General features: G+C 44.2%; 1 protein-coding gene across 4 annotated transcripts in view; it reads right to left on the bottom strand.

Moving 5' to 3' along the window:
- UXS1 (UDP-glucuronate decarboxylase 1) overlaps positions 1-27,483 on the bottom strand; it is an 89,480-nt gene that overhangs the window by 32,438 nt on the left and 29,559 nt on the right. For 2 of the 4 annotated variants that reach the window (XM_059134312.1, XM_059134313.1), the window contains exons 4-7: positions 27,109-27,152; positions 21,748-21,808; positions 17,677-17,748; positions 13,200-13,380 (exon numbers count right to left, since the gene is read on the bottom strand). In XM_059134312.1, the coding sequence (XP_058990295.1) occupies positions 13,200-13,380; positions 17,677-17,748; positions 21,748-21,808; positions 27,109-27,152 (358 nt within the window). The remainder of the gene's footprint in view (positions 1-13,199; positions 13,381-17,676; positions 17,749-21,747; positions 21,809-27,108; positions 27,153-27,483) is intronic. The other 2 variants (XM_059134315.1, XM_059134316.1) reach the window with 1 other exon arrangement.

The following is a 27,483-nucleotide window of genomic DNA, read 5'->3' as shown; positions in this document are numbered from 1 at the left end:
GACATTATTTATCGAGGATCTGCTCAGTGGCTCATGAGCAAAGAGACACCCTGAAGACCAAGGCTGAGAACAAGACTTCAGGCACCAAACGCCTATCTCAGGAAGGACACAGGCGGAGATACAATGACAAACTGCCAGCTCTGGAGGATCCTGGTCTGATGAAGGTGCCTGGGCGAGGGGTCTGGCCTCTAGGTGGACCCAGCTGTGGGGAGAGATGAGCAAGGAGCTCATTCACGCTCAAGCGACTTGGGAATGAGGGTGCTGTGCACCAGGGATGGGAAAGGACAAGAATTTCTGCAGAGGCTCTGAAAGGTCTAAGTGACAAGTTTGGTATGGCAATTGCGTATGAGACTTTAAGTACCAGGGTAGAGTACAGACTTGTGCCGATAATGAGACTGTGGAGTTCCAAGCAGGAGACATTTCGAAGACACAGGTTTTGACAACCAACACCAAGCAGCAGATAATGCATCATAATTATTATCATGACTTTGAGGGTAAAGTGCCATTATTCCTGTTCTACACAAGAGATTAAGAAGCTTGCAGGTACAGTAGCTGTATAATGACGATGCCTGGATTTGAACCCAGTTCAACAGGCATCCAAACCCAGAGCTTTTCGAGCATTATACGGTACTGCCATCAGTAGAGCTAGATCAGGAGAGTGGTTTTTAAGGGTGTGGATGGCAAAAGGACTGGATTCTCGAGTCTCTCCTCCTGCACAGGAGTTCACTGTGAGCCATCCCTAACCCTTGTTCTCCAGGGTCAGACAGCACTGGCCACAGAGGAGAGAGGCTCCTGGGAAGCAATGTCTCCCTCTGAAATAGCAGGGATGAAGAAGCACTTATCAGAAGGCCATCCCTGCAGACAAATGATTCTGTGCCATACACAACATTCCACTTCAGCTCTGGGTGAGCAAAAACATCATCACCATCACAGCGAGCCAAAGGATGGGGGATCCGAGAGAGACGCTGCTGCCAAAATGAACCCTCCTGTACACGGCCTCAGCCCCCATGCAAGAGGGCCCACAGGGATCTCCCTCGCCTCCCACCATCTTCCCAGCCAGGCACCACTGCTTTTAGGTAATGGCATGTTAGGGGTTGGGTTTCAGAAACAACAGGCAAAATAGGCCAACGGGGAAAAACAGTCCCCATGGTGAATTCTCCAACAGAACTTTCTCAGAACATCCCCTCCCTTTCAAAAATGCCTAACCTCCCCAACCACATCCACTCACCACATCTCCCCCACTGAAAATCTCCTGTCATGCCCAGGATGGCATGGTAATCACCGCAGTACCTTCTGGGGTGGTGAAGTGGCTTCTGGACACACTCTCCCACCCAGGGGTGAGGGCTGGATGGCAGGTTCTTATCCTCAGATGAGGGATAGAAGTGGTCACTCAACACAGGAGCACGATATTCTGGGCTGTGAGCTTGGTCTGCACTTAATTCATCCTAATTATTTCAGTCTTTCAAGCCCAACACAACTGGGAGGCTCAGTACACACGAGTCACAAAGATGAGGACAAGGGGCAAGCCAGATGGTTCTATCTAGCAGATAGCATCTTTGGGAAGAGATTCTAGGTAGTGCAACAGGCTCATGGAACAACCCAGTAATGGTTTTTCCTATACGGTGACCATTCCTCAAGGGAGGCAAGAACAATCTGTAGAAGACTGTAGGTCTCATCTTCTAGATATTTATGAGGATTTTTGGCTAAGACTATTCAGGCCAACTCCTGAAGTGATTGTTTTAAAAAGTCTTCTTCTACCAAATCCTCAACAGAGATTTTTGCAGAAACAGAAAAAAAAAGAAATCATCCTGAAATCTATATGGAATTTCAAGGGACCCTGACTAGTCAAAACAATTTTGAAAAAGAACAAAGTAGGAAGACTTACATTTCCTGATTTCAAAACAGTACAAAGCTACAGTAATCAAAGCAGTGTTACTGGCATAAAGACAGACACAAAGACCAATGGAAAGGATACGGAGTCTAGAAATAGATTCTGTGTACACGGGTCAATGATCTTCTACAAGGATACCAAGCCACTCAGTGAAGAAAAGTAACAGTCTAACAAACAGTGCTGGGAAAACTGACTATATGCAAAAGAAAAAAAGTTACATCCTTATCTTACACTACATACAAAAATTAACTTAAAATAGACAAAAGACCTAAATGTAACACCCAAAACAATAAAACTCTAAGAAGGAAACAGGGAAAAAGCTGCAGGACATTGGATTTGGCAAAGTTTTCTTGGATGTGACACCGAGAGCAAAGACAACAAAAGTAAAAATAGAAAAATGGAACTCTGTCAAGTTTAAAAACTTTTCTGACAGTATCAAAGGATATAATCAACAGTAAGAAGGCAAAGTACACAATGGGAGAAAATATTTACAAGTCATATATACGAGAAGGTGTTAATATCCAGAGAATATAAAGAGCTCCTACAAATCAACAACATAATCAAGGAACTCAAAAAATGGCACAGCACTCGAAGGAGTAATTTCTCCAAAGATGAAATACAAATAGCCAACAAGCACATGAAAAGAAGCTCAACATCACTAATCATCAGAGAAAGGCAAACCAAAACTATAACGAGGTATCACTTCACACCCACTGGGATGGCTACTACCAAGAAAAAAAAGAAAAAAGAAAAGAAAAGAAAAGAAAAGAAAAGAAAACCCAAAATAGCAGGTGCTGTTGAGGAAATGGAGAAAGTGGAACTTTGGTGCACTTTGGTGGTGACATAAAATGGTGCAGTCACTATGGAAAACAGTATAATGATTCCCCAAAATACTAAAAATAGAATTAACATAAGAGCAGGAATCCCACTTGTGGATACATAATCCCCAAGAACTGAAAGCAGGGTCTCTAAGAGATATTGGCATAGCCATGTTCATAGCAGCACTATCCACAATAGCCACCTGGTGGAAGCAACCCAGGTGTCCATGGACAGACAGATTAACAGATAAACAAAATACAATGTGTGTGTACACACACACACAGAGTGAAATGTTATTCAACCTTAAAATGAAAAAAATTCTGTCACATACTACAACAGGGATGTACTTTGATTACATGACACTAAGTGAAATAAGCCAGTTACAAAAAGACAAATCCTGTAGGATTCCACTTGTATGAGCTACCTAGAGTCATCAAACTCAGAGACAGACGATAGATCACTGGTCCCAGGGTCTGGGGGAAGAGCATTATTGTTCAATGGGTACAGAGTTTCAGTTTTGTAGGTGAGAAAGTTCTGGATATCGGTTCTAACACAGCATGTTTAACAGGACTGGCTAGTACAACTGAAAATGGTTAGGACAGCAAAACACAAAATAAGATACTCATGAGCAGTAAAAGCAGATGAAAAGAGTATTAGTGGGAAAAGGGTGTGACTTTTACTAAGGCTGAAGTCAAAATGAATGGTCTGGGTTTATGTATCTGTTCTCCTCCCTTTCTCTACCTGGGGAATCTAAGAGCTAACATCAGGCTCCTGAGCCAGTCATTCAAGGTCCTCAGTCAGACCCTGGTATATAGCAGTTACACCACGAGGCTTCCGAAGGGGGGTTACCTGGACCCCTGGCATCCAGATGCAGACACTCCCGGTGGGGAGACTCTATATAGATTTGTGTGTATGTACACACACACACACACACACACACACACATTTTAAAGCCACATTTGAAAACTACTAATCTAAAAACAGAACCCATACTTTTGAAAGGCTAATCTTTCTTCAAGAAAACTAAGAAAACCTCAAACCTTTTGACATCATTTATAGTCTTTAGCATGGAAATTCATTAAGAGTCTCTATCTTAATGAGAGGAAAATCCTGTGAATGCTTTCTGACCGCCCTCCGCCCAAGTCATTCTGAATTGAACCACTGCTAAAAATAAAAAGCAAACAAAAAATTTATTGTGTGAGCTGTGAGTTAACAAGCCAGGTGTCACAGAAAGCCACCCTTCTTAGGCTGTGTTACCCTCTGTGCAGCTTACAGACAGGACCGGTAAGAGCATGGGTCTGTCCCTGCTCACCTACTTCTGAGTTCAAGGACAACAGGTGTATGCAGAAGCCCACCAACTCCATGCACACATGTTGCAACTTCTCTCTGGAAAACCCCTCATTGCACCCCAGTGCTGCTCCGAAGCAGGAGGGGGCCAGACCCACCACGGACTAAACCTGGCCAGGCCTTTAGAGCTGAGCGCCACCCTGAAGAGCACATGGCCGGTGTGCCTGGCCCCTGGAGCTGGCTCCCTCCTTCCCAAAGACCATTTAAATCAGGGTATGGGTTGTGATCTCACAGCACAAATCACTTAGCACTGTTTTTACTCTGGAGGTGATAAGACCTGCAGCAAAGAAAGTCAGTGCCTCAGAGACTAGAGAAAAAGGGGACCCAAGAGCTCGTCCCTCACAAGTCCAACACCAAGCAAAAGGCACGAACATTTCCAACCTCCTCACTGTCTCCTTTGCCTATACCAGAGTCCACACTTTCTCCCTCAAGGCTCAATTCAGAAGTCGGCCTGTGGGGGGGGAGGGCTCTTGTACGCCCTGATCTGGATAATCACCCTCCCCATTCGCTGCCCCACTGCTGGCTAATTCCCACATTCTGCCTTGTCCCACTAGAGCTGCCGGCATGCCCTCCTCACCAGATGATAGTCACTGAGAACAAGTGATCCTTCTTCCTTAGGCTCTCCACATAGCTTTGCTCTCTGCAGGAGGGTGCCCCCACCTTGTCACCCATGCACACACATAAATGCAGACTCCTGGGCAGATCTCATGCATCAGAAGGGCTAGACAGGGTTGGGGGTCTGTGATGGAAAACCAATACCCCGCTGCAGCCACGGCCGGTTTTGGAACTGTGCTCACTGAAAGTGAGCTGGATGAAGAGGCACCCAGAGACTGGGCTTGTTCATCCAAAAGGCTATTGCATCTGGTTTGTTGTTGCTTTCACATCTGTGGTTCAGCCTGACTGCAGCTTCCTGGTCATCCCACCCGGAAAGGCTAAGGTGTACCGTAAAAACTATGTCACACGGTCTAAGTAGCAACACCGATGCATTGTGTTTAAGAAGAACCTGAAGTCTGGGACGCCTGGGTGGCTCAGTCTGTTAAGTGTCCACCTTCGGCTCAGGTCACGACCCCAGGGTCCTGGAATCGAGTGCGTGATCAGCAGGGAGCCTGCTTCTCCCTCTGCCTGCTGCTCTCCCTGTTGTGCCCTCTCTCTCTCTCTCTCTCTTGCTCCGACAAATAAAATCTTAAAAACAAAAAAGGAAGAATCTGAAGTCTTATGAAAATTAGTATTTCGAACAGCTCCTCTTTCCCACAAGAATGTGTTTTGCCAGGAGAATTAATGCCTCTAACTCCAGTTCCTGTCCTAAAAAGGACCAAACAACAGAGGCTGTTGAGTAATTATTTGGGTTAGTAATTGTGAAGAGGAGAGGGGGGGGGGGGTGGTAGAGGGATTTCGGAGGAGTGTAAATAATCAGAATGACAAGTGCTACAAAAATACTGAACGATATTAATAATAATATAGCAGCAAAGCTAACCCTCACAGTGGAGGGGGAATAAAGCCCTCAAAAGATGTCAATTTCATCATAAGAAACATACACCAAAAATGAGCATGACAAAATTGAAGGGAGGGAGAGGTTGAAAACAGGAGAAAGAAAGGCAGAGCTATTCATTTGCTGCTGTGTCCACCAGGTGACCCTCCTAGGACCCCGAAACATTTACAAGGCCCATATGCCGTAATCATTGCCAGAAAAACAGAACCTAAGCAATGAGCCCTAAAAGAGCTCAAATTAATGATAAAGGAAGGGAAACAGTAAAGCAAACTAGTGTTTTCCTTTCACACAGAATTTCCTTAAGTAGGTCCAAAACAGCCTTCCTGCCAGAACACAGGGCGTTATTTTTATGCCGGGAAGAGGATGGGCAAGGGGTGGGGTACAACTGAGGCGTGCTCAGCCCCACCGTGAATCTTGAAAACATCGGTCCTGCAGCTACACTAACCACACACCAAATTCCCACAGGTGTTCAGGAGGAATTTCACTGTGCCTGGAAAACATACCGATGATACCTAAATACAGAAGGACAAAGGTGTCAAAATTGGACAACTTGAGACCACTCAAAATCCTTGTTCAGACTCCATCAAAAAAATCAAGTGTAGGGGTGCCTAGATGGGTCAGAGGGTTAAACGTCTGCCTTTGGCTTGGGTCATGATCTCGGGGTCCTGGGATCGAGGGCAGTCTGCTTCTCCCTTTGCCTGCCGCTCCCCCTGCTCATGCTCCACCCCACCCCATAAAGGACATCTTAAAAAAGATATAAATAAAAAATTTTAAGAAATCAAGTGCAATCTCTATCAAAGGGGAAATCCACATAAAAGCCAACTGAATCTTCGCATCTCCCTGTGATTTTTCTTTCTTTCTTCTTTTTAAATATAAGTTCCTAGTATAGCCTGGTCTGATTGCTTCCCTGTGCCAGAGCGACACCTTGCTAAACTGATAAGATACCCATCAAGGAGTGTACCCTGAAGCTTTGAAAATACATAAAATAAAAGGCTGGTTCTTGCTGTGAGTATGTGTGATTATTTAACATACAGTAAAATCCTAGCCTAATGATACTCCTATTTATACATGTTCTTTCCCCACAGTCCAGACCAGAGCCCTGGCATAAACACTGGACAAGGTGTCCCTCTGTGCCACATGGAATGTGCAGCCCAAGCCCTTGTCCCCCAACACCAGTATTTATGATGCAAAACAATATCTAAGAAGATAGAGGACTTCTCAGTGTAAAGACCCAATTTCTCTTAGTATGAAGAACTAAAAGAGTGGGATTTTTGCCTTGATTTCATATCAAATAATACTGACTTAATGCAAAGGGAAGACTACATGCCAGAGGTCTGGCTCAGCCCCAGGACCAAAAGTTCTGGTCAGCACAGCTGCTGGTCAATTTCCTGCAGCTGGCAGCCACCCTCATCTGCCTCGAACCCCCCCCAAGTGCTCAGGGGTCACCATGATAACACCGTGGTGAAAAAGTACCTATGGGCCAGAGCCTCACTGCAGGGGTTCCCCATGGCTCCAAGTTCAATGGGGAGGTGGGTAGGAACATCAGATCTGCAGCCTCTGCATTTTATGTTTACATTTGCAAAAAAAAACTGAACAGGAGGAAAAGAATTCTAAATTATAATCCAATAAAAACCTCTGAATCAGAATAGCACTCCTCAAATACCTACATCAACACGGACCCAATGCTTTGGCAAACACAGTTACTAGCCACCATTCACGGTCAACTCCGGGGCATCTGGTTGTGATAGTCCAGGCTTTCCTGTCTTCCCTGACTTGGGGCCTACCCCTCCTGGCCTTGCACAGGATCCCTGTGCCTGAGAAAAGGTGGGTTACAGGACTCCACGCACGAGTTCCCTCACCTGTGATGCGAAGATAATAACTGCCTACCTTACGGACGCTGAAAGAATTCAAACTCTTAATTATACACAGTGATTAGAACTGTGCCTGGAACACAGTGAGTATTCATGAAGTGTTTGTTTACGATTGCCATTTTCTGCTTTCATTGCCCTGGACACCTTGTACTCACAGGTACTGCATGTTCCAGGAATGGACTCCCCATGATGTGAGGGGTGCTCTGTCTTTTTCTGTCCTCTATAGAAATGCTGGTTTCAAGATTCCTGCTAAGGCAGATGGGAGGGGCCCAGGCTGTCTACACCAGGAGCCTGGACATGAGTCAAAGGCAACAACAAAAATGACTTTGATATGTATTTTGGGGCAGCTTTCTCAAGGAGGGGTCATTATGGCCCATACGTGCAAACTCCCCAGTATAAAACTATACTATATTCATAGGGTCAAGTGCTAATAAAATAACCTCCTGAACATATAGCTTAGCCTAGCCTGTGTTACATGTGCTCAGAACATGTATTACATGTGTTACATGTGCACATGTGTTACATGTGCTTAGAACAAGGCTAATGCATTCCATTAGCCTCCAGTTGTGCAAAAATTCTCTAATACAAAGCTTACTTTGTGATACGGTGCTGAATATCCCATGTACTCTTCGAGTACTGTACTGAAACGGAAAGCAGAAGGGTGGTCTGGGTATGGAATGGTTGTAAATGTAGAGGGTGCTAACCCCTGTGATCGCTGGCCAATCGGGAGCTGCGGCCCCTGCCACTGCCCAGCATCAAAAGAGGACAGGACTGCATGTCCCTAGCCCAGAATAAGATCCAGATTAAAAATCTGAAGTATGGGACCCCAGGTAGCTCAGTAGGCTGGGTGTCTGCCTTCGGCTCAGGTCATGATCTCCAGGCCTGGGAGGGAGTCGCATATCAGCTCCCTGCTCACCAGGGAGTCTGCTTCTCCCTGGTCCTGTGCTCCTTACCCCTCCCCAACTCATGCAAACACACATGCTCTCTCTCTCTCACGCCCCTCTCAAAAAAATAAAATCTGTAAAAAAAAAAAAAAAAAAAAAATTCAGAGTATGGTTTCCACTGAATGAGTACTATTATTACACCACTATAAAGTCAGAAGATGTTTAAGTTGACCATTGTAAGTCAAGGATTGGCTAGACCTCCATCCTCCCCCAGCAGAGTCAGCTCTGTTCTGAAAAAGCTTCCAGGGTCAGTGCTCAGTGTCCTGCATCCCTAATCCTTGCCTCCAGGAACACACAGCTCTTTCTCTAGACATGCTTCCTTCTCAGGGAGCCGGCTTGCCGCCGACATCCGCTGGTCAGCCCTCCAGGCTGGAACGAGGGGCTGCCCCAATGCTGAGCCTCCTTTCTTCCATCTCTGTGGCCTGGCATCTCCCCCACAAAACCAGAACACACCCTGCTATCCCCAACCCTGGCTGGTCTGAAACTTCCCCGCACCCTTAGTAGATGGAGAGGAAGGATTAACTTGGCTCCTTCCAGAGATTCACCATCTGAATTCAATGTCTCATTTGGTAAAATCCAGAGTTCTTTTAAAGCAATATAAAACCAGATACTGTTATTTTAGTATTGTAATTCCCTCCAAAGCAATGACAGTCCTTCCACACGGTGCAGCAGGGGGACACAGAAGCCTCTAACAGAACCCCAATGCCACCAGCACTGCTGGTCTTCATCAGTCTTACAATTCGTGACCACGTGGCCATCCCTGAATTCCCCGGTACCCCACTCTCAGCCCTGACCCCCGGGGGGGGGGGCATTCACTTTCTCCCTTCCCAATGCCACCACCACGTCCCAAGGGCAGACAACAGTTAATTTCCCCCAGCAGTTACATCGCCAATGCCTCTGCTTCTGAAACTTAATGGTTACACTTGGAAAATAACAAGAGGAGGAACTCTGGAAGGAAAATGAATGAAGCTCTGCTACAGACATGCCAAATTAAGGGACATCACTGTTACCCCATTACAACCAGACAACTTGCCAGCCCTGGAAAAACAACGAAACCAAACCAAATCCCATAAAATGCTTCTGAGAGCTGAAGAACGTTCCTGCTATGGTGTCAATACCACATCAAGCGGGGGTTCCCTCACTAGGAAGAAGGGGCTCAAAAGGAGAGGTATGTACCGAACATGCGGTGTACATACTTGTGATACACTGTCCCTCACAGAGGAGAGTGATTCTGTCACATAAGCCAGACGTCTCGTTTGCCGCGGCTGAAAGCCTGGTGTGCACACTACACTAAATGGTAATGCCCCTTAGGATGAGCACAGGCTGTGACACTTGATCAGAGGAGAAACTGATGGGGAGGTGAGCTACGGCAGCTGCTGTCAGCACAAGGCAAGGAAAGGTCAATTCAAGGGTGCCCTAAGTCATGTCATCCTTTGTGTGACAACACCAAGGGCAGGGGGAAAACCAAACTGAGTTCATCCGGTTAAACTCATGCTGTGCCTGGCTTTGGTGAGGAGAGGAGGACCACGACCTGAGATGCACAGCTGTACCCACGAGTGGGATCTAGTGATGGGTGCTCTTCTCCCCGTCTGGGGCTGAGTCAGGAGGGCACTGTCGGGGGAAGAAGAGCAACGACTCGGGGAGGGGGTAGGGAGACGGTCCCGGGCATGTTTAAGAATCTTCTGCTAAGGTCGGACAAAGTGAAAAACAGGCTTTAGACTCCATAGTCTATGTCTACTGCTCCCCCACACGGGGGCCACTCCCCCCACCAGCAAAGGGCAGAAGTGTGAACCCTTTCTTGTGTAAGCCCATTCGCTGGGTTCATGTGTGTCTCCACAAGGAGTCTACTGCCAGAAGCGGGAGAAACGGTCTCCAGTAGTGCTGGTGTCAAAGCTCGGCGTCAAAGCAGATAACTTATTTAGCAACATACCATTTTTCCCCAGTTTTGATTTCTCGGGATTACTAAAATTATGTGATCAATAGTTTTGTTTCACAAACGTTTACTGCCTTGTGCAAAGAAAGGGGAAAGAGGAATAATAATTTGGGGAGCACTTGGGAGGTCCCAGCCCCTGTGTTAAGTCCTTGACAAGGGCTCGGGCTGCACATTCCACGTGGCACAGAGGGACATCTTGTCCAGTGTTTATGCTAGGGCTCTGGTCTGGACTGTGGGGAAAGAACATGTATAAATAGGAATATCTCTAGGCTAGGATTTTACTGTATGCTAATCCATCTACTGATGCCCTAACAAACTTAGAGTCTAAAAAAAAAAAAGGGCCCATTTACAATCTAGCAGGTCTGCAGATCAGAAGCCAGCGTGGTGTGGCCCAGCTGGTTCTCTCTCTGCCCTCACAGGCTGAAATCAGGTGTCAGCAAGGCTGCATTCCTGCCATTGGTGGGTGAGTCAAGCTGTTGGCAAAATTGAGGTCCATGAGGCTGCAGCACGGAGGTCCCCATCTCCCTGCTGTTGGCTGTGGGCTGGGAGCTCCCAGAGGCCGCCTAGAGGCTCTGGCTCAAGGTCACCTTCAGAGCCAAAGGCCATGGGTCAAGTCCTCCTCACACTTTGAATCCCCCTGTCCTCCCTAGCACCTGTGGCCTTGCAGGCGTCCCCGCTACCAGATCTCTCCCAGTAGCTCCTCCACCCGCTGCCGCTGCCACTTTTCAATGCTGCCACTTTTCAATACTCGTGATTATGTGGGCCCACCCACATAATCCCAGGTAATCTCGGTGTCCTACGGCTGCCGGCTGATTCATGACCTTAATTCCACTAGAGAGGACTTTCACTGCAGCACGTAGACTCCCACACTATGCAATTCTGCCTGTGGGTGCCCTATCATGTGTGTTACCTCAATTTACCCTCACAGCAAACCCACGATCAAGGATCAAGTCTGGGGGAACGTGAACCAATATATCTACTACCAAGATCATCTGGGTCACCTCACAAACGACAGCCTAACCCTGAAATAAATCCCTGATAGATTAAATAATCACATGTTTTTAAAAAAATCACATTAACAAAAACACCGTGGCTCAATATTTCTCTATTCTTGGGACACTGAGAGCATAAAAGAAATTGGACAAATGGGGAAAATATACAGGTGAGACTATAATAAAAAAATTTCAATAGAATTAGAAGGCTAAAGCCTTTAACATTTGTTAAATATATACCAAGTAATTAATATCCCTCTTACTAAGAACTCCCACGAAAAGCAAATATTTTTAAAAAGGTAAAAGAACTAGATTTCTTTTGCGAATTTTAATGTTAGGGAAAAAAATCTAACTTTTTTAGTCAAAGAACCATGTGTTTTCTATCAAATTAGCAAACTATTTTGTTAGTTTTTGGAGATAATGCTCAGTGCTACTCCTGTGTTTGTGAAACAGACAACACGGAACAATGAGGACATGGCATTTGGCAAAATTCACATTCAAAGTCTTTTATTAAGGAAATAAAATTCAGAGGAAGACAAGTTATAATAAAACACTGGAGAACATTTAAGGATAGGAGTAAATAAAGCACAGCATACCCATACGATAAACACTGCTCAGCAACTCTAAGGTGTCAGTCTGAATCTATGGGTAAAAAAAGTTTTCCGCATTGATGTAGGTGGTGGGAAAACGGAACCTCCAAGTACAACCTCCTTGTACTGACATGGGAAAATGTCCATGACTGGGCCACACAGAGGAGCAGAACACCACACCATCCATGCAGGAGCGGGAGGGCCAGGTGATCATTCTGGAGCCTGAAACCTGAGGCTGAGTTCTGGCCTGACCACTTAAGAGCCCTACAGCTTTGGGAAGACCACAACCCAATACCAGTTTTCTGTAAATACGCAAGGGAGGATGATACCATTTACCTCTCGGGACTCCGGTCAGATTTCAGTGAGAATGAACGAGAAGGCTGGTGACCCCAAGAGGCCTGCTGAGCAAGCACCTGGTAGAGGTCCTCATCAGCACACCTCAGACAACCCCCCCAGCCTCCTGAGGCTGTTGTAGCTAAGGACCACACACAAGGTGAACTACAACACCAGAAACTTCTTTTCTCACAGTTCTAGAAAACAAGGTGTTGGCAAGACCACGCTTCCCTCAAAGGCTCTAGGGGAGAATCCCTCCTTGCCTTGTAGGCAGTCCTTGACCTGGGACTGCATGGCCTCAATCTCGGCCCTGGTGTTCGTGAGACCTGCACTTCTCCCCAGGCATCTGTGGCTTCTCCATTCTGTCCCTTATAGAGACACTTGCAACTGGAAATATGGCTCACTTGGGGCATCCAGGCTGATCTCGTCTTAAGATCCTTAATTTCGTCACATCCACAAAGACGTTTCCCCCCACATAAGCTCACATTCGCAGATTCCGGGGATTAAGACACGGAAATATCTTTTTGGGGAACACTGTCTAACCCACTACAGCCCCCAATCCCTGACTCCTTGAGAGTTGCAAAGTTATTGAGGCTTTAAATTCCTGATGTGGAATTTCACTGGTAAGTAGCATTCCATGCCAGCCAGCACCCTGTAGGAAGCTCGAAGTAATTATTTTCACACAAGTGGGGCAGGCACCAGATGTGTTATGCAGTGGGGAGGGTTGTGCACTGCACAAGCCCTTCTGGAATAGCCCATGATGCCCAGAGCCAGGAGTGCTGGGGACAGTGCAGTCAAACGCCCACACTGCCGTCACTGCTCTTTATCACGGAAACTACGATAGTGCCTTGTACCCAGTAAGACCATTTCAGAAATGAGCCACAGCTCACACTCACCGTGGTCAGGGCAAAAAGCTCCGGCTGGGGGCCAGCAGCTCTGGGGAGCCCACGTACCTGGCTCAACGCGCAGTCAGTGGCTGCTTTCTCTCACCTTCAATGTAGAGCGGCTCCACCACGTCGTGGTTAATGAGCTCGAAGTTCTCATGGCCGATCCAGTGTTCTACGTTCCTCTTCCTGCCTGTGAAGAAGTTGTCCACCACAGTCACCTCGTGGCCGTCCATCATGAGCTTGTCAGTGAGGTGGGAGCCCACGAAGCCCGCTCCTCCGGTTATCTGCACATGCCCCAGGTCCCCAGAGAAAGCACAAGAGGATAGGGTGACTTTGGAGTAGCCACAATTTAAAACATGGGAGGACAGCAAGGAAGGAAGACACCAAGAGCTTACAGACAGCGTCTTTGCTCTTCCTCCAGAACAAGTTGTCATACTACCACCAACTTCTAAGCAACCTAAACACTGAAGCTACCACCCAGTCAACAGTGCAGAAAAATAGTTTCAAGTTTCCAAATGTCTCCTCTGACAGAGAATTTTACATCAAAAAGTTCTTATTTTACAACGGAGAGACACTGATCATCATTTGTCTAATTCTAGCACCACTCCTGCAAAGTTGCAGAATGACTTTCTTTTAAAAAGTGACTAGCAACATGCAGAGATTCGGTGAAGTACCAAATCATACAGGTGGTTTTTAAAAAACTGGATACAAAACGTCATAAAAAAATGATTATCCTTCCAACTGTTTGTGGGAACAAATGAATAAGAAATACTGTTTGCAAGCCGGAGCTCTAAGTGATTAAGGTCTACCATTCGGTCACTGCCTGAGTGGAAGCACGACCACAGCATGGGATCCGCTGGCGGGCCCCATGGGGACAGGATGCCGCTTCAGGGGGCAGGGGGCCGGCAATCTGTGCTTCCCAAACCTGAGCCACAACCAACATGAAGAGGCAATCACAACGGAAAGATACTGTTTAAACTAATAGAAAGGTTTTATTCAAATTACAGGGTATAATTGGAGGGGGACAGAAAAAGCAGACTACGTTTTAGGGAGGAAGGAGTGAGAAGAACGAAGCCAGAAAGCAGAACAGCCATGGGAAACCACCTCTCTGTCTTGTTCTGTTCTCCGTGCCACCTCTGTGGCACTCTGTGCCTCTGTGCCACCTTCTCTGCCATCAAAACTTGCGTTCACCTCACCCTCCTGTTCCAAACTGAAAGAATGCCAGGAAAAAAAAAAAAAAAAGCCAATTCTTCCAATGCTCTTACCGAAAAAGAAAAACCAAAAACCAAAAACCAAACAAAACACATAAAACCCTAGGTGTATGGTTTTAAAACATTTAGTTTGCCATGAAGCGCAGATAAAATCTGAGTAAGTCAAATGTTTACCACAGGTGAGAGCAAAACAGCCCGGGGCAAAGGAGGACCATCTGGGGGACAGGGAGGGGTCACGCCAGCCACAAAAAAACCCATCCACACGAATCGGACATTCGCATATGCTCTGACAACAATACAAACACAGCTGGGCCATGAACATCGTGGGTGTGGACTGCATGGCTCCACTCTTAGGCAGATTTGTGTGCTGAAACACACAGGAAACGACTGTGACTGCAGTTCCTCTTCCTCACGATGTTCTTTGTAACATTTTCCTTTCCCCAGTTTATTTTCATGTGAGAACAAACTATGTAATGCACGTAACACACAGAACACGTGTGAACTGCCTATCCGTGTTATGGTAAGCAGGCCAGTCAAGAGCCGGCGAAGACTCGAGGTACAGGCGGATTCTCGACAGCACATGAGAGTGGGGGACGGAGGGCCAGTGCCTCTAGCCCCCAAGTTGTTCAAGGGTCAGCCGTATCACGGTTGAGAATGCGGATGGCTGGAAGGTCCTGATGCTCCACAGAGTTCCGTCAGCTGTTTTTATTGTTTACGGAGAGCCCCATTTCCCAGATCCTCTGCTTCGCAAATAGGAAACGAGACACCAGGGGATGAGAGTTTCTGACCACAATCCCCAGATCATTAGTGAGGACAAAATAAGCTCAGAGACTTCCTAATCTCATATTTTCTCCACTACCTATAGATTTGTCTGGTTCATGCTTTACCCTCAGCCTGCCTACATCTCACCTGTATACCTGAATGATGACCTGACGACAGAACTTTCAGGAAAAACACAGGAATTCCAAATCTAGCTCTATGACTGCTTAACTTGAGGGGTGAACATTCATTTTATTTGGCCTTCATTTCCTTGCATTTTCCCAAACCTTCCACAGTTCATAAATCAGAAAAATTACATCTCTTTTCAAAGAAATTTGACCTTCTTTAATGTAACTCTATATCTATATGCAAATATTTCTTAAACTGGGATGTTCTGTTGCATGCTAACTTTATTTCCACACCTAAAATAACCGAGCAACTACTCACAGCCAGCAGAAATGCAGTACACTAAATTATACACGATTGCTTCCAACATTTCGCTAGCTTTAGTGGTAACATAAACGTGCTGGAAGCACCTCAGCCTTGCTTGAAATGCATTTGAACTGTTTTTCTTGAGCAAGTGCTTTCTATCGAAAACACTTAAAGATTTATGGAACATAGCTGGGTGGTTATACAATGTCTCTCACTAATCAATTTCAGCCCAATAGGCAAGCAGTTCAAACAGAAACGAAATTGACAGAATCTCATCACTTACAAGCACCCCCTGGAAAAACGAATTGCCAAAACCAGGCAATACCCTTTGAATAACAAGGAGCTAACCCCCCAAAAAGATAGTAGGAAGAAAGGACGGGAGACACCTCTTCCAGAGGAACTGAATGGGCTCTAGGCAGCTTCACATGGCTCTGCAGTTATAAGCTCATCTCAACTGCCTGTACTTCCCGCTCTTGTGGGAGCTCACAGGCCGAGAACCTGGTCCAGTTCAAGGGCGACAATCAAACTCAGGCTGTTCCGTAAATCAGCAAAAAGAATGCCTTTGTAACAAACCCCTTCTTTGTGCCAAGGCACCTACAACCACTGAAAAGGCTTTGGGTTTTAGCAACAGCCTGGCACCAGATGACTCTGAAATGTGGCTTAACCTAGGAGATGGCCAGGGAGTGAAGGATGCTCAGCCCATTTATTGTGCTGGTGTGAAAATAGAAATAAATTCAGTAATACTCGGCATTGATGGGAAGATGATCAGACAGGGATATAACAATAACGCTTGCAAGGCTGTGCAGGGTTCGTATGTTAATGGGGGACATCAAATATTCTGATCATTCTGACATGTGGCAGCAGAGACTGGAAAAATTAACTTTTCTCTGCTGCTGAAGACACAGGTGTATTTCTCAATTTACGCTTAAGTGCCTACACGTTTTTTATATTGTCCTAAGGGTACACAGCAAATGAATAAACATTTACGCAAGAAAATCTACTGAAATTCCTTAAGAATAGAATCAGTGACACTGAAGCCATGGCCCACTCCCACCTTCTACCCTTCACCCTCATAGTTCAGAGTGGGTGCTGTTAGCTAGGGCCAAAACAATGGTGCTCCTGGTCAAAAGATAATGGTATCTCACCAGATAGGGGCAGGACACCCACACTTCTCATCCCCCACCCCCACCCCTCTGAGCCACACAGGCTCAATTAGTGAGGCCTGAGCCAAGTGATTAAGAGAGACCTTCCTCCTCCAGCTCCTGCTTCCATGGCAGAAGCTCTATTCCAGGTATGGCACACTGTAACTGAAGTAATGGGCTCGTGGTCACCCTTGCCCGGGCTCACTCACAGAGTGGATTCCATGCCCAGAAAGGCAAGGCAAGAAGACCAGGGGTACTGCTCCTGCCAGTCCCCTGCTAGTGAGCAGGAAAGTCACTCCCTCCTCTCCAAAGTCTTGGCTCAGAGGTTTCCCCTTGGGGGATGAGGCAGTGAATAAAAACACAGGAGCTCCAAAGTTCTCCCCAGAAAAAGAGACTTAATTTGAAAGAGAAAGTGGAGAAGTTCAAGCCTAAAGGTTATCTCAAAAACCCTGGAGATTTAAGTGGTAAGCAACAGAAAGGAGCCTGGAAGTTCTAGGAGGACCAGCTTAGCCCCAGGCCAGCCAGTTTAGTAGTGAGAGCCAGGGAAACACAGGCCCAAGAGTCCTCTTGGGGTCAGGGCAAACCTCAAAGACTGGCCTAAAAATCTACCGCTGCAAAGGGGCCAGAATTTAACGGGATCAAACTGAGAAGCAATTTATGCAAAGCATTGGTTACAGCACAGCTTGCTCAACTAGCAATTACTGGGGCCTACTGGTTAGTGTGTGATACCACACAGGCAGACAGCTTAACAGAGCAATCAGGCTACGAGATGGTCAACAAGAGCCTGTTAGAACCACTGGATCCTAGGGTGAGAGTGTCCATCACTAAGGCTGTGGCCTCTGGGCAGAGACCATCAGAGTCCCATACTCCAGGGGAGCAGACATCACTGAAGGAGAACAGCCCAGTCACTAAACAAGTACATAAACAAGAAAAAATAAAACAAGGCTTGGTGAAAGGGGAGAAGAGTACCCAGGGATCTGGACCCAGGAAAACCACCAAGCAACAAAAACTGCCTATGCCAGGGCCCAGCTCTCACCTTCACCAGTCCTCCAGTCAGCCAGCATAAACAAGTTCGGGAGAATGGGAGGAAACCAGAAGTACACAGAGACTAAAAAGAGAAAAAAATACAAAATAGAAACAAATGGGAATTTGGGGGTTGGTAAGTATAGAAAAACTCATGACAGAGAGTCAACAACTGATTGGATGTGGCAGAAGGAAGAAAGCAAAGCTGAGGATAAATCGAGTGTTTGTGCAACCTGAAGAGCAGAGGGAAAAAAGAAAGGGAAGTGGATTGCCTCAGACCAGTATGAGACACCAACAAACACACCAAGACGCATGTAATGGGAGCACCAGAAAGGAAGAAAGGGAGGAACAGAAAAAACAAAGAAATAATGGCTGAAGAGTTCCCCAGACATATGAATGTACACATTCGAGAAGCTGCACAAACTCCGTGTAAGCAGGATAAATGCAAACACAGATGCATGGAGTCAGATCATCCTAAAAATGCTTAAAATCAGAGACAAAGAGGAAATTCTGTAAGCATTTGGACTGGGTTAAATACTGCCCTACAAGAGTTATATCCTTCTTAGAATCTCAGAACATGACCTTATCTGGAAATAGGGTGGCCGCAGATGTAATCAGTTGAGATCCGGTCATGCCGGAGTAGGGTAAACTGTGGATCCAGTATGAGACACAGGAGAGAACACCATGTGATGATGGCACAAAGAGTGGATGGATGTGTCGCTACAACAAGACAAGGAATCCAGGAACCAGTGGCAACAACCAGAAGCTAAGAGAAAGGCGTGAAACAGACTTCCTTATAGAAACTTCAGGGAGAGCACGGCCCTGCCAACACCCTGACATCAGAATTTTAGCTTCCAGTAGTGGGAGAATTTCAGTTTCTGTTGTTTTAAGCTATGAACTCATGACTGTGGCAGTGGCCCACGGAGAGTAGACAGGAGACAAGGAAAAGGACTCCTCAGGCACAAGGGACCCTCAGCATGACCAAAAGCCTACTGTCTATCTCAACTAGCGGAGGAAGCAGTGGGGTAACGCATTCAAAGAAAAGAAAGAAAACTGTCAGCCAAGAATTTTATATAGAACTCAAACTTCTAAAACTGAAAAACAAAAACAGATACACAAAAAATGAGAGGATGTATTGCCAATAGCTGGCAAGTAAGAAAAACTAAACAATGTTCTTCAGGCTGCAGCCAAATGATCCCAGGCAGCATTTCCCACAGAGGAAACAAAAGGGGCAAGAACAAATAAAGGAATTAGGTAACTATAAAAGACAATATATAATGGCACACTCTCCTTTCCACTCTTGATCGATTTGAAGACCAAATTGTATAGCACAATGTGAACATACTTAAAGCCCACAGATCCATATACTTAAATGACACAATGATAAACCGCGTTATGTATATTCCACCATCGCCACAACAGCAAAAACAACTGTATAAAATAATGTGCATATTACTATACTATTTGCCCTGTAAAATTAAAAAAAAAATACATTTGCCAACAACAGCATGAAGAGGGTAGGTAGGAGCAAAGTTATATTGCCGTAAGGCAATGACATCAAAAGTTTACTCAAACCCACAGGAACAATGAAGGAAACTAGACAGGGAAATGAAAAGGATGATGTAACAAGTTCTGTAAATACATCTTTCCTCTCCTTTATTCTCTCAGATTATTTACAAGATATAAAATTTAAAAATAATAAAATATAAAATAATTATAATAATGCACTGTGGCGTTTGTAACTTGGACTAAAGTGATACATAGAATGCAGAGAAATGATATCACAAGAAGGGTTGGGAAACAGAACTATGTGGGAGTGGCATTTCTCTATCTCACTAGAACTCAGTATAAAGCTAAAGTAGAGTGTCCTGAGATAAAATATAGATGGTAAGCACTAGAATAAATAGCAACAAAATGAATTTTCAAAATACATAAAAAACAATTAGAGGAATTCAAATGTCACATAAGAAAAGATTTACTTAATGCATAAGAAAAGAAAAATGGAAGGCCGGAGGAACAAAGAAGATATGAGGCATACGGGAAACACAAAATAAAATGGCAGTTATAAATCCAACTATGTGGATGTGAATGGATTAAATGTGAATGGATTAAGCCAACCACCCAAAAGGCACCCAAATTGGAAAATAACAAAACAAAACAAGGTTCAGCTATACTAAATCTTAAGGGAACACACAAGACTGGAAGGTACAATGTGCTGAATGTAAAAAAGTAGAACTTTTTTGGAAACAGTGAGAAAGCTGGAGTTGCTATGATGATATCAGACAAAATAAATTTTAAAACAAAAAAATGTTAAGAGATATAAAATGTTATCATTTTATAATGATAAAAGAGTCAATCCATCAAGCAAATATAAGGGTTTTAAACATTTAGGCACCTAATAAGAGATCCAAGATATACACAAAGCAAAAGTTGAGAATTGAAGGAAGAACTAGAGATTTTGACAATAGTTGGAGGCATCAATACCTCACTCCTAATAATGGACAGAACTATAAGATTAGCAAGAAAAAGAAGGACTTGAAAAACATCCAATCCAGCTAGACCTAACAGATGTCTACAGAACACTCAACGACAGCACAATACACAATCCTTTTAAGAGTACATGAGGGGAGCCTGGCTGGCTCAGGTGATGGAGCATGAGACCCTGGATCCTAAGACGAGGAACAGGATAAGGATGTCTGCTCTTCCCACTTTTATCCAACACTGCACTAGGGTTCTAGCCAGGACAATTAGGCAAGGAAGTAAACTAGAAAGCATCCTTCCTGATAAGCCAAAAGTTAAACTTCCCATAACCTCAGATGACATAATCTTGAACAGTACATAAAAAATCCTCAGGAATCTACTCAAAACTATTAGAACCCAATGATTTCAGCAAAGTTGCAGGGTATAAGAAAATACAAAAATCTATTGTATTTCTATTTCCTTGCAATACAAAATATAAGAATGAACTAAAAAACAATTCCAGTTATGCTAACATCGGAAAGGATAAACACTTTAGAATAAATCTAACAAAAGTGTAAAACTTATACTCTGAAAACTACAAAAGGAATGTTAAAATTAATGAAAACCTAAATAAATAGAAAGACACCCTGTGTTCAAGGATCAGAAGACAATATTAAGATGAAAATACCGCCCAAATTCATCCACAGATTCAATGTGGTCTATATCAAAAACTCAAGTGGCTTCTTTGAACAAACAGATGAGCTAACCCTAAAATTTACCAGGAACTCTAAGGGATCCAGAATAGTTAAAACTATCTTGAAAAGGAAGACAAAGTGGGAGGATTCACACTTCCCAATTTCAAAACTTACTATAAAGTTACAGAAAACAAGACAGTGGTACTGGCCTAAGGACAGACAGGGTCAATGGAACAGAACTACATGTATAGAAAAAAAATACTTTCATGTATGATCAGCTGATTTTTGACAAGTGTGCCAAGACAATTCAAAGGGTCATGATTCATCTCGACAGCCGGTGGCACTAGATACATACCCAAGAGAACTGAAAAACTATGTCTGCAAAACACTTGTACACCTATGTTTCATAGCCCCATTATGCACGACGGTCTCCAAGTAGAAACAACCCAAGTGTCCATCAAATGATGAAATGGATAAACAAAATGTGGTACCTCCATAATATGGAATATTATCCAGCCACAGAGAGGAATAAAGTACAGAATGGATAAACTTTATGCTACAGAATGGATAAACTTTAGAAACATTACTACAAGTTTAAGAAATCAGATCCTAAAGACCACATATTGTATCCTTTCATTCATCCATTCATCGGAAATGTCCAAAATGGGCAAATACACTGAGACAGAAAGTAGTTTCAGTGATTGCCAGGAGCTGGGCGGAGGATGGCTGACAACAGGGATGGGGGTTCTCCCTGGAGTGATGAAAATATTCTGGAATTAGAATGGAGTGCTGTCGGAGGACTTTGTGAACACACTATAAACCAGTAAACTGTATATTCTGTATGGGTGAATTATGGTATGTGAATTATACCTCTATTTAAAAAGCCAGATTTTTGATATTATAAATATTAATCAGGTGTACAAACTTACCAAAATTCTTTTACGGTCCTTTTCTGATAAAAATTTTACTGGCGGGTATTTCTGGGTGAAGCTGTAGAAAAAGAAGAGATGTGAAAAAGAAAAGTCAAACCTCTCCTGGGAGGATTTTCTCTACGACCATCAAAACAAAGGCAGATTGTGGCATTATTATTGTCCGCTACTTCTATCCACTCCAAGTGAGGGCTGTAGGAATAAGCAGTTATTGGCTCATTTGAATTCAAGAAATATGCAACTGCTTCTTGTGTGGAATTAAGCTGAGGATAGAGATTCCATCTCTGAGAGGGGAAAATTTACCAAGGTACAGGCTATGAACAGCCAGAGCTAACACAAAATAAGGGAGGTGGTGGCCTCCTTACAATGCTGTATGGAGAGGTCTGGAAGGAAGAAAGCAGCTGCATGAAGTTACAGACCCAAAGCAGGACACCGTGCCTTGCAAGGGGAAGAAAAGAAAAAACTAACTAGGCCTGTTTCCTCATTCTGGGCAACCTCACAACTGCAGGATCTCCTTCTGCACCGGTGCCCCCGGACAAGAGGGCAGGGCAAGCGGCACTTTCCATCTCCCATGGTCTGCTCTGAACTCACCTTAAATCTCACCTTATAATGCCTCTTCCCCCCAGGAAAGGTCCCATGGGTCCCCAACCCCTACTGATGTTTTGGGAGCAGGGCAGTACAAGCGACAGATTAAAGATCAAATGGGAGTTGATAAATGCAGATTTGAAATATCCATTCTTAAAGTGGTTAAGTGGTTCAGTTAGGCACAAAAGTGCTTTTAGTAAATTCAGAGAAATCAACTTTACAGTCATTATTTTAATTGGAGAGGTGCCGGGGGCACTGTCTCATCCCCTCTACATCCCAGCTGGGATACAGAAGGCATTTGCTTAATGGTCGCTGAAGTGAACAGACTATGACAGGTCATTAGACAGAAGACCTTGAAGCAAGTGTTTCTCATCTCTTGGACGAGTGGAAACATGGTTAAATTGGAGCTTGGGGCAGGAGGGCTTTCTTTTACGATGCAGATGAATTCCCTTATTAAGAGCTTCCAGATTCTCCAAAGGTCAAGTTCCCCTTGCAGAGGACAAAACCAGGCAGGCAGGTGGGTGAATCTGAAGGAGTGAGTGAGAACCTTGGCCACCCCCCTTACTAGTTCTGTGACCCAGACCCCCAAGAGCTCTGTGCACCTCAGGGCTTCCTGCTGTCAAGGGGTAATCACAGCACCTTCCCCAGAGGGCTGCCCTGCAGGAGCTGTCCTCACCACAGGCAGCAGGGTAATGGCCAAGTGAATGTTCTCACAGCAGCTGTGGGGCAGGGCACATTCTTCTTGCTCGAACAGTGGAAACCTTCTGGGAGCCTGACAGATGCCTTGTTTGTGAGGTGACACTCCTTGTCACTCCAAATACTTTCTCCATCAGTCAGCTGGAGGGTGGCCAAGAAAACCACAGCACTGGCTGTGTGCCCCCATCACATGGCCCCGACATCCATTCTCTTCTCTGAGCGCTTCACATCCACCATCCGGCCTCAATCCCAAATTCCACAGCCAGCCATGTGGTGCACCTACGGTGTCTCTCTCCTTCCAGGTCGACCCTCTCCCCACCTGCACACTGTTGCCCATTTATTCCGGAGAGAAAATAGCCAACAGTTTTCTTATAGGAAATACAGCTCAGCAAAACTGAAGGAAATATGTAAGTGCCTGACACACAGTGACATGTGGAGTACAGACTGATAAACCTACTTCAAACACTGTGTGCTAAAAACCTTTAAAATAAACAAAAACACTGGCTGGGCTTCTTGCTTTGTTCTTCTTCAACATGTAACAACCAAGTTTCAGATTTCATACGTATGATCAAGTTATTAAACTGTTGGAAGAACTCTCTTACAACTGTCATTTCTTCCTTAGAGAAGTCAGGCACACAAAGACAGAAATAAAAGCAGGGGTAAGCTCCACCAGGGTCCTCCTCAGTCTGCACTTATACTGTTTGCCTTTCTGCAGTCATGGATGACAGAGCTGGAAGAGTGTGTGAGGGGACTGTGTGAGGTGACTCTGAGGTGACTGCGTTAAGGGGACTGCATGAGGTGACTCTGTAAGGGGGCTGTGTGAGGTGACTCTGAGGGGACAGCATAAGGGGACTGCGTGAAGGGACTGTGAGAGGTGACTCTCACGTGAGGGGACTGAGTGAGGTGACTCGAGGGGACTGTGTGAAGTGACTCTCAGGTGACTGCATGTGGGGACTGGGTAAGGGGACTGTGTGAAGTGACTGTATGAGGGGACTGCATGGGGGGAATGTGTGAGGGGACTGTATGATAACTCTGAGGTGATTGTGTGAAGGGACTGTGTGAGGTGACTGCATGAGGTAACTCTGAGGTGACAGCATGAGGGGACTGTATGAGGTGACCCTGAGGAGACTGCGTGAGGGGACTGTATGAGGTGACTCTGCTGTGGTGCTAGCGGGGCCACACCTTTAGCACGCCACTGAGACTTCCCCTCCTGCACTTTACCAGCACTGGGCAAAATGGCCAAGGGAAAGACACATGCTTCTTTAAAGACTTGAAGTAGGTTAAAACCCTATGCAGTGGTGTACTGGCTCATCCATCCATTCATTTATTCAGGAATTTTCTTTACAGGCTCCTATTCTGTGCCATACACTGAGGACACAGAAGCAAACAACACAGAGAGGCAAGGCCCTGCCCACGTGAAGCCTGCATTCTGCATTTCTGAGTGTGAGAGAGATAAGCAAGGGAGGTAAATGAAGCAGGAATTGAATAATGGATCTCTTCTTTCCACCCGATATTAATCTTTTAGCAATTATTTAATGCCATTCCAGACTCTAACCTTCCTGTTTATGAAGGTAGCCAACAAGAAGCATTTTTACTTAGAAGTAACTTCTCATCATTACTTGCTATTTATTCACAGAACACTTAAAGATATTGAGATGAAATTAAATGGCAGGCAATCAAACTGTTAAGAAATGGGGGATAGAGTACAGAAGAGAAAAAACTCACATAACCCACTTATTCAGGCTTCTAGAATAGCATTGTTCCCATTTCTCTTCCTGCATACATATAAGCCCTACCTTTCAAAAATATTCTTATTTCCTGGGGGTCACTTTGCCCCCAAATGATAAGCACATCAAGACAACATAGTCCAGTTACATTCTTATCTTGCTCGTGTCAAGGTGGGTGTTTGATCATTCTTATCATACAAATCACCCAGGAAAAATAAAACCAGACAGAGCTCCATTGATTTCTACCATAAAGGCATGTCCATGACTTGACTTTCTAGCTAACACCTGACTTGCTCACCAACCCAGAGACCAGAACCATTTTAGGATAAGTAACTAGTAAAGCAGAAATAAGTAGAAAACACTTAACCTCTGTACCTATCTTAAAGGTAACTCTCAGTTTGATAAGAATGAGTTACTGGTATATTCTTCAAGATTGTATTTATACTTGTGCTTTACTTCCCCGAATTCGACAAAAGCAAAGAACATCACGTAAGTATCAAAAGGAATTATAAAATTCTCAAAAGATCATGTGTGTAAACCATTGCCCTAGGGAAGTTATCCAATTAATTCACTTTTCACAAATATTACTCTCTAAAAAAGATATCAGTAGTGAGCAATTTTGGGGGGGGGGCAACATAAAACCTAGTGGGTTATTCTTACCATACACAATTTTTAGTTCCTAATTAAAATCTCTCAAATTATTCCAGTCTTACTGAAGGCAGGATTTCTGGCTCCCACCCAATGCAATGTTATAAAACAATTTAATTTCAGCCCAAATAATGGCAAGAAAATTTAAAGGACAAATAACAAATTTGTATTACTTAATATGATCTGTTATAACTTTTTGTCCTCTAAGAGCTGAAATTAAGTTTCCTGACCACATATAAACTATCAGTTGAAGACAAGAAGAAAACAAATGAACACATTTTGTTTGATGACTCTTCTCCATCCTTAGTTCTCTTTGATCATTTATTGAAAATACTGAACCCAAAGAAAAACTAGCTTTCCATTTCCTCCTTTTTAATCTGGCCTTGACAAAAGGTTCCTACAATGCAGATCATCCCAACTCATCCCAAGAAAAGAAACAAAACATTACATAAATGCTGGGTGAGTGTTTTTACTTTTCTTTTTTAAACTTCTGAAGACCAACTCTGGACACACAGTTTCCCCAATAAACTCAAGGGAAAAAGTTCTAGCACCTGGAGCTCAATTGTTTTAGAGACAGAATGTGGGTGCAGCAGAGACACACATGGCAGGCAGAGGGTTGGGAGTTGGGGGGTATGGAAGACCACAACAAAAAGGGAGGCATAACTTCCTCTGGCATCTGATTCAAATATGTTCCCACTGTATTATATGATTCCTCCCTTCCATCCACTTTATCTGGACTCAGTTCTGGAACCTTCCTAATGTATGGTGACAAGCAAATAACTGACCCTAATTTCTTATAGTACTTACACACAGTACTAGGTTTTAGGTTCTCCAGCTTTATTTTCTTATTCTGGAATTCTCCCAAATTAATCAATATATGAGAGAAACCACACGAATGTCCTGTGTAACTTAAAAGAAGGTAAGGCTTAGCTTCAACTTGTATGCCAAGAATTTACAGGAACTGACAAATTCACTGAATTTGGAAAAGGAAGATTACAACACCTTAGAGCCTCTCTTCTTCTAATGTTTGGACTATCTGAGTATCATTCAAATCAGGGTTAAAAAACCCAACAAGGGGCAACTGGGTGGCTCAGAGGGTTAAGCGCCTGCCTTCAGCTCAGGTCATAGTCTCAGGGTCCTGGGATCAAGCCCTGCATCAGGCTCTCTGCTCAGCGGGGTGCCTGCTTCTCCTTCTCTCTCTGCCTGCCCCTCTGCCTACTTGTAATCCCTATCTGTCAAATAAATTTAAAAAAAAAAAAATTTTTTTTTGTGGCCTTTAGTTTAACATCATCGTAGTTTGTAGAAATCAAACTGACAGAGGGTAACAGAGGAAGGACTTTTAATGCAGGATCTGTGTAGCTGGGCTTCAGGAAGACTCCTGAAAAAATAACTTTATTAAAATAAATAATTTTTTCTAGAGACAAAAAAGCTTCCACAGCTTTCATAAGAAATAGTTCATAATGACAAAAGCAAAAAAAAAAAAAAAAAATAGATTTAAAAACATTGCATCCAAATTTTACAGTAAACATCTACCTTCTCACAGAAAAGTTCTTGTGTTGAAAGTGCTTGGTATCTTTCATATTATGGAATAACACAGATTAAAAAAAAGAACTAATTATACAATTGAGATGAATTTGTATCAGATACTGACTTAAAGTCACTAAGAAAGAAATATTTTCCAAAAATCCTCCAAAAGTGCACATACCTTTTTTCCAAATCTCTGATTTTCTCTCTCAGTGGTTCAACGATCTAAAACAAAAATAACCAAGATCAGTTTTGAAGCAAAGACAGTTCTCCACCACTTCCCCCGTCTCTGATGTTCCACATGGGCACGACATCAGGCAAAACAGATTTTAACTTCCTCTTCTATCCACTTCCACTTTGAAATGACGTTATATCACTTGAATCACAAGTCAAGAAGCAAGGTGATACACTGCACGCTGGAACTCTTACTCTACCGACAGTTAAGTCTCTGGGAAAATAAACTTTTCAATCTCCTTACAACAAGGAAGGTGGTTGAGGCTCACCTCAGGCAGTTCAACACCGCCCTCTTCTTTTCAGGAGAAAGAATCCCCTCAAT

Source organism: Mustela lutreola, chromosome 9 (genome assembly GCF_030435805.1).
Source record: "Mustela lutreola isolate mMusLut2 chromosome 9, mMusLut2.pri, whole genome shotgun sequence".
NCBI classification, from domain to species: Eukaryota; Metazoa; Chordata; class Mammalia; order Carnivora; family Mustelidae; genus Mustela; species Mustela lutreola.
This window is presented reverse-complemented; position numbering and strand designations above follow the sequence as displayed.